The sequence below is a fragment of the Nannobrachium achirus genome (genome assembly GCF_963921795.1).
Source record: "Nannobrachium achirus genome assembly, chromosome: 17".
Classification (NCBI taxonomy): Eukaryota; Metazoa; Chordata; class Actinopteri; order Myctophiformes; family Myctophidae; genus Nannobrachium; species Nannobrachium achirus.
Genome location: NC_137824.1, coordinates 41,142,160 through 41,149,469, shown reverse-complemented (window position 1 = coordinate 41,149,469; position 7,310 = coordinate 41,142,160). Strand labels below are relative to the sequence as shown.

The 7,310-nt window shown below is 47.9% G+C and overlaps 1 protein-coding gene across 1 annotated transcript; it reads right to left on the bottom strand.

Annotated features, from left to right (window-relative positions):
- Window positions 1-573: 573 nt before the first annotated feature.
- Window positions 574-4,942, bottom strand: egr1 (early growth response 1). Its single transcript, XM_080745575.1, has 2 exons — window positions 4,193-4,942; window positions 574-3,214 (listed from the first exon to the last, which is right to left on the bottom strand). Exons 1-2 carry the CDS (start codon window positions 4,404-4,406, stop codon window positions 1,875-1,877), a joined length of 1,554 nt encoding a protein of 517 aa, XP_080601701.1. The 5' UTR covers window positions 4,407-4,942; the 3' UTR covers window positions 574-1,874.
- Between the last annotated feature and the right edge of the window lie 2,368 nt (window positions 4,943-7,310).

Sequence of the window (7,310 nt, the reverse complement as noted above, 5' to 3'; positions counted from 1 at the left end):
GTGATGGATTTCACCTGTGCCCTGGGCACTTAACCCCGTTCATGCCTCAACATTGTGCTCACAACAAGAATGGTTGGTTTAAAAATACCCCCCCCCCCTCCCCCAAAGTAATTCATCCCAGTAACACTGCAGGAGGATGGATGCTGTGGGCTCAGAAAAAAAAGCAAAGAATCTCAAATCTGAAAGAACAATTGAAAAAAGTAGATGAGCTTAATAGCTACCAAGGACGTGTTAGATCTTGATAATAATTCCCCATCTTCAGTTTCTATGGGCATGGGTGTCATGCTCTTGTGTTATCATTAATACAAGGTTCAGCGCTGGTCATTAAATCATGCTGTTCAGATTTTGATCAAATGAAAGGGTATCTGGTGTGTGTATATATATATATATATATATATATATATGGAGGAGGGATTGGAAGTACAATGTAAATGTTCATCTGTGAAACAGACTGGATACCAATAGAAATACTTGAAACGCAGATACTTGAAACGCAGTAGTCAATAATAATGAAAGGAAGGGAAAACAGAGATTACATATATATTCATATTTTATTTATATTTCATTTCTGGGAGGATATCTTGTACACCAAATATCCCATTGGCAGTTAAGCGCATTCAATGTGTTCAGAAGCCAGAAACAGTCACTTGGTTTTACAAACACAAATACAAAATAAAGATAAAACACAAAATAATGAACTGCATGTAAATAACATACAAAAAGAATCCCATGCCTACTCAGTAGGTAACTTCAACATTCCAGCTCTCAAAGTTGTGGATATTTACACTTCAGTTTTACAAAAATATAGTTTCATACTTTTTCTCCTTGTTTTTTCTTTTTTCTTTTTGCTTACATTCTAAATGAAATGAAGCGGTGCCCTCATGTCTCATCCCTTTTTAACCCTCTGAGCATAACGTACATTCTGTAACAAAAATATCCCCCTCCACCCCTTAAGGCGTGATGCGACGATGCATCCCCTCTTTGCGCGCAGCCCAAGTCGCAACATCAGCAACGCTCCACAGAAAGGCACCAAAAACGAGATTGTTTGTCTAGTTTTGTTGTTTTTAAGTGAAGGTTATTTTTTTTTTTCTGTCTTTTCTCTTTTTGTCCACATAAGCGATATGTCACATGTGAGAAAGAGAGAAAGAGATAGTACCAGTGGATGATATATACAAAATAACAGAAAGTAACATCACTCTTACTCATGCTTGAATACTTAAGTGCTTCTTTTTTTCTTTTCTTTTTTTCTTCTCCGAACAATGTCAAAACGTATCACAGCATCATCACTACATAATAGAGAAAGTATTGAGAAAATATGGCCCTGCTCACTTCAAATAATACAATGCAAAGTATGCAAATAGGTTTTCACATCAATGGTACCAAAGAATGATAAAAACAAAACATGGCACGTCTACAATATACATACACGGTAGCTTATGTATATCATCGAATGTCTTTTGTAATGTTTGAGCGTCTGCAAGGGCAAAGCGTGCCTCAACACCGTGACACCGTGCTGCCAGTGTTCATCCCACGTCTCTGGGTGTTTGTTTTCATCAAGAGGAGAGACCTGCCTCTCACGCCTCATTTGAAGTGCTTTACAGAGACGGAAAAATTCCCTTTTTTGTCTTATCGTCTGTTGCTCAGTCCTTGACACGTATAGGGGGTATTCTTCTTCTCTTTTCCAGGTAAATCTCAAGGATTCACCCGACACACTGACTGAAAAAAAGTGCTTTCTCGGATGGGGTGGGGGGGAAACATTTTGATGTCGATTTCTTCCCCCCCCTCCCCCCCTCCCCGACGAACCTCAAAAACGGTGGAGGTGGAGCAACGTTTTCGTTTTAAAGTGTCATTCTCCTGGCTTTTTTCCTCTCCTTTTAGCAGATCTCGATTGTCCTCGGGGAGAGGGTGGTCTGCATGTCTGATAGCGGGGTGGGGACCGGGGAGCTGTAGATGTTGGACCCCACGGAGGAGGTGAGGAACGAGGAGGTGACCTGGGACTGAAAGGTGTTGGACATGGACACCGACGGGTAGGTGGTGGCGATGGACGGAGAGGGGTAGGAGTTGTGGACGGGGGAGGAGTAGCAGGAGGTGACCGGGGAGGAGTAAGAGGAGACCGGGGAGGGGTAGGAGGTGATGGGGGAAGGGTAGGAGGTGATGGGGGAGGGGTAGCTCGACGCCGGCGAGGAGGCCGAGACGGAGGCCGGCGTCCCCACCACCACGGCCCCTCCCTTCTCCGCCTTCTTGTCTTTCTGGCGGAGGTGGATCTTCGTGTGCCGCTTCCGCTCGTCGCTGCGGGCAAACTTGCGGCCGCAGATCTCGCAGGCGAAGGGCTTCTCGCCGGTGTGCGTGCGGATGTGCGTCGTCAGGTGGTCGCTGCGGCTGAAGTTGCGCATGCAGATGCGACACTGGAAGGGCTTCTGGCCCGTGTGGATGCGGATGTGGCGGGTGAGCTCGTCGGAGCGCGAGAAGCGGCGGTCGCAGGTCTCCACGGGGCACGCGTACGGCCTCTCGTGGGGAGGCGTCTTGCTGGGCCGGGTGGGGTACTTGCGCATGCGGCTGGGCTTGATCAGCTGCGACTGGTAGACGCTCTTCAGGTCCTGGGAGCCCGTCTGGGTGGCGAAGGCCTTGATGGTGGACAGAGGGGTGAGGGAGGGCTGGCCCGCCTGGTTCTGGAAGGGCTTCTGGTCCGGCGACACCAGGCTGATCTCGCCCTGCTGCTGGGGGAACAGGTAGTCGGGGATCATGGGCACGGGGAAGCTGGCGCTGCAGGTCTTGCCGTTGGGGTAGGCGGGCGGCGGGTACTGCAGGGAGCCTCCGGCCGAGCCGGGGAATGCCTGGCCCGGGTCGGGGAAGATGTCGGAGTTGGAGCTGGAGTAGGTGGGGGCGGCCGAGTAGATGGGGTTGGGCTCGCTGTGGTGGATGGAGCAACTGATGCTGCAGCTCTGAGAGGACGAGGAGGTAGACGACGAGGAGGAGGACGGAGGCAGGGAGGAGGAGGAGGAAGACGAGGTGGTCTGACAGGTGGCTCCGGTGGAGGCGGAGATGCCCACCAGGCCGCTGACCAGGCTGAACAGGGGCTCGGCCCACAGGCTGTTGCTGCAGCTGGACGCCGGCTCCAGGGTGAAGCGGCCCGTGTAGGAGATGGGGGGCAGCCTCTGGTAGGTCTGCTCCGCCATTGACTTCTCACAGCTGAGGGAGATGTCAGGTAACGTATCTGCACGGAGGGAGAGAGAGAGAGAGAGAGGACATTAAACAACTTGTCAATATTCAGACGCAGGGAGAGGGCAGTGTGTCATCATCCCCCCCCACCACACACACATCAGCTGGTACCCCCAACACAAGCATGCACGCACACACACACACACACTTGCATCAATGCATGCACGCACGCACGCACGCACGCACGCACGCACGCACGCACGCACACACACACACACACACACACACACACACACACACACACACACACACACTCATAACTCTTGTACTGACTGAATATTTCAACCCATAAAAGAGCTGCTGTGCAAGCTTAGCAATCTGCATACATGCATTCCCCTCCTCAACCATTTTTTTCATTCCCTCACTTTCTCTCTCTTTCTCTCTCCCCCTCCAGCACAGACACAAATACGCACACGCACGCACACACGTTCTTGAAGCCCATCACATAGCCAACAGCAATTGATTACCTAAACTGCAGTTCAGCTGGTTTTAGGAATGCAATTTGAATTGAGCTGTGGGAGTGTGGAGGTATGCAGTGACTGAGCACCATTTGAGCCCTTTGAGAGTCAACACAGGGCTTCCATTCAATTAGTTTCTTACTCTATTTTTAAAATTCCCCCTTTTTGTGTTAATGACAGCTCAAATTCAAATAAACAATATATGTCCTCTAATTGTGCTTTCAGAATGTCTACGCACACATTTGATTTGCCATTACAACCCATAAGGGGCAACAACATATAATTCCAATAATAAATACTGTATAATAATGTCTTGCATAATTACAGAGTTGAAGAGATAAAAATTATAAAATTGTCAGCTGAACACAAATAATGATCTAAGTCATGCAATTATTTATTTATGCCACACAAACTCCATTCCCACTCCAAAGGTTTCTGTGTTGATTTCTGTCCTATATACTCTTAATCCATCATGTGCCATGTTGTAAAAGAACCAAAGGCAAAGCAGCTCTTACCTCCTGTAAGGTGGTCAGCGAACTGCTCTCCCGGCTCTCCCGAGCCAAACCCTGCGCCCTCGGGCGCAGAGGCGGTGAGGAAGGGGGTGCCCGCCGTGCTGAGCATCATCATCTCCTCCAGTTTGGGGTAGTTATCCATGGGGGAGTGGGGGAAGCTCAGGGGGTCCGAGATCTGCAGGGCTGGGAGGATCATTTCGGTCTTGGTCGCAGCCATCCTCAGGAGCTGAGGGACTTGGAGTCGGGGCTGCGCTTGGCGTCGGGACGGCAGTGCAGGGAAAGCTGGACAGCTACGCACACGGGCTGGTTGGTGCCTCCACGCAGGTGGGAGGAATCACTTTAGTCCAGCTCTCTGTGAGCGGCTGTCAGATGCTTCTCTTCGTTTTTCTCTCCTTGTCCACAGTTGTCTTCTCTTGTTTTGTTTTCAATCTTTCGGAGATGAGTAAAGGTCCAATTGTCTTCTTTTGTTTTTCTGTTGTCAGAAATCAGAAGTGTCCTTTTTTACTCATTCCCTAAAAATGAATCGAGATCGGTCAATGAATGAATTAATCTTGATTTGCTCAAGATGTATTAAATCATACATCCAGTATTGAGGTGTTCTTGGGTGGAGTGTTGTTGTTGTTTTTTAGTTCACTTTTTAGTTTTGTTGTGTGCAGTGTCGGGGCAGATATCGCTGTGCGTTTGTCTATCTGTCTCTGCTCTAACTACTGCTCTTGTGCTGTGGGCTGTGAGGGCTCTCTCGCTGCTCAGAGGTTTCCCCGTCCTTTTATACACTCCTGAAGTGACGTAGATGTCCATATTTGGATCGGAGGAAGCCCATATTTAGGCACTGCAGTGGAGGACACATGACGCTGGCCCGGGGGAAAGCAGAGAGCAGAGACTTTATATTAAGCTCTCGCTGTAAATCGCGGACACATACTGCACTTCCTCTGTCCCGAGCCCGTGTTGTGGTCAAAGTAGAAGTATTCCGCGCGATAGCGGCGCGTTTCGTGCATTCTCCCCGTTGCCTCGTAGACCCGAATCGGATTTCCCATCTGTGCAGCAGGCTTGCGCGCTTGCCGGAAAACCTGGCTCCGCCGTGCCTTATAAGGTCGTGACTACATAAGGACCTATTCCGGTGGGTTTCCATTTCCCGTTGCCCTTATTTGGGACTTCCTGAGGTAGCGCTGATCGCTGCTTGGCAGTGAATGAGAGACTGGAGCGCAAATCATGTCCAGCGTCTCTCTCTCTCACAATAAGTAATGTCAGCAGCAGTATATTCTGCGCTCTCTGTTTTGAAGCGCAGTCTCACGGGCTACAGCTGAACTTAAAACACTGTGCTGCTATAAGAAAAAGAAAAAACACAGCGAAGCCTGCATGCTGTAGCCTAGTAGGCTAAGCCTTGGCTAGTAGACCAGACGATCGTTGGGATAAGAAGATAGGCTATAGATTCGGCTGTCTTTTACTAAAATATAAAACGATTGTTCACTAAAAAATGTATGCAAGACAAAACCGATGTTATTTTCTTCGCAAATTCAGCATTATTTTTATGTTTTTGATGTGTGTCCAAATTCGCAATATAACTGAGGTAATTATGCAGATAGTGTATAGCTTCTTGAGTGACAGGCCAATGGTGGCGCTTGCCGAAAAGAAAAGCTTGAAGATCAGTTATTTTCGGCAAGCGACACCAATTGGATTCGGCAGGATATTAAATGTAGGCTATAGTTTTGTAAGTGCATTACACATTCACAACAAACCTGCCATAGTGCTTCTGTCAACAAGTAGCCTCATGGCATACATAATTATTATTTTATTTTTCATAGGCCCTATTGTAATGTGTTCCTAATCACTTAGGCTAATAGCCTGTAAACTATGCCTAAATATATATTGATTGTTAATGTGATATTTATGTTAAAATAACAGTTAAATATATAAGTGCTTTGGGGATTTTTTTTTTTTTTGTAGCCTACTATTACAGTGCAAAAAGTCTGGAAACTGGTGGCTACCACAGTGGTTCTCAAAGTGGATTCCAGCAAGGACTTTGTGGGTTCCTTTACGGGGGTCTAAATTGACTAGTAGGCTACAAGTCTGTAACTCTAACAGTATAGCCTACAAATGGAACCAAATGGACCCATCTGGGTCCATTTGGGTCCATTTGGTTCCATGTGTATACTGTCAGAGTTAAGGGAAACCTCGAAATGTAAAAGTTTGAGACACACAGGGCTACCACAGCACCAGCAAACTCCTAAATTAACTTTGGCTCTTTAGGAGAATGCTCGAGCATTCTGTCATTGATTAATGAGAACGGATTGGCCTGGATGCTGACGCTGTGTGCGGGGCGATCCGTCTAATTGAGGGGTGTCCCCGGCTCAATATTCGGGGAATCTCTCTGCCACTCAGCGGCCTAATGGGCCGTATTAACAACGCTGCCAGGACGCCTGCGGGGTACCGATGGATGTTCCCCCGGCTGTTCCGGATTCGGTAGCCGCGCCGGCACTCCTCGCTGACGGTAAATCAATGTGTTTCCCTCGCTGCTGACTGGATCTATATATGCGAGCTATGCGAGCAGGGCTCATTGGTAAACATTCTACGTGCTGGTTACAGTATACAGGGGGACCGACGCGGGGCGTGCAGGAGAGGGCAGCTTAGCGCAAGTTAATCAAATACAAATTGATTTAAGTGATTTGATCGCATGCCGGGAGTGTCCATATAAAAATGTGTTGAATTGCATGTCCTCGCATATTCCACTCCATCCACAGGTGATGTGACAGATGCCATTATTGTGATCAAAGATGATTATTATCCATGGTTGATTGGTGTCAGGGAGGGCACCAAAAGAAGAAGGACAAAAAAAAAGAATGGGAGAGACTTCAAACATCATGCATGCATGCACTGCAGGCTACACATGGGTGCGTTCGGAAACCCGCACCGAGTGTGTGCTCGGTGTAGTGAGTGCAGTGGGCGTGACGTTGGAGAGTGCGTTCAGTGTGGCTTATTTACGAACGACCAGTTTTAACAGGGAGCTGTGTGCTTTTTCACTCTGAACTCTGAAGGCAAACTTTTGAAAATCAGCAGTTGCTAAGTATGCTAACATTGACATTGAAAGGAGATGTAATTCATAGCATTGGCATACCTGCTGTTA

Bases quoted from the DNA above. Each gene is read 5' to 3' on its own strand.
- egr1 (XM_080745575.1), bottom strand. From the start codon at position 4,406: ATGGCTGCGACCAAGACCGAAATGATCCTCCCAGCCCTGCAGATCTCG. The intron at 3,215-4,192 runs GTAAGAGCTGCT...CCCTCCGTGCAG, and splicing joins CGCTGACCACCTTACAGGAG to ATACGTTACCTGACATCTCC.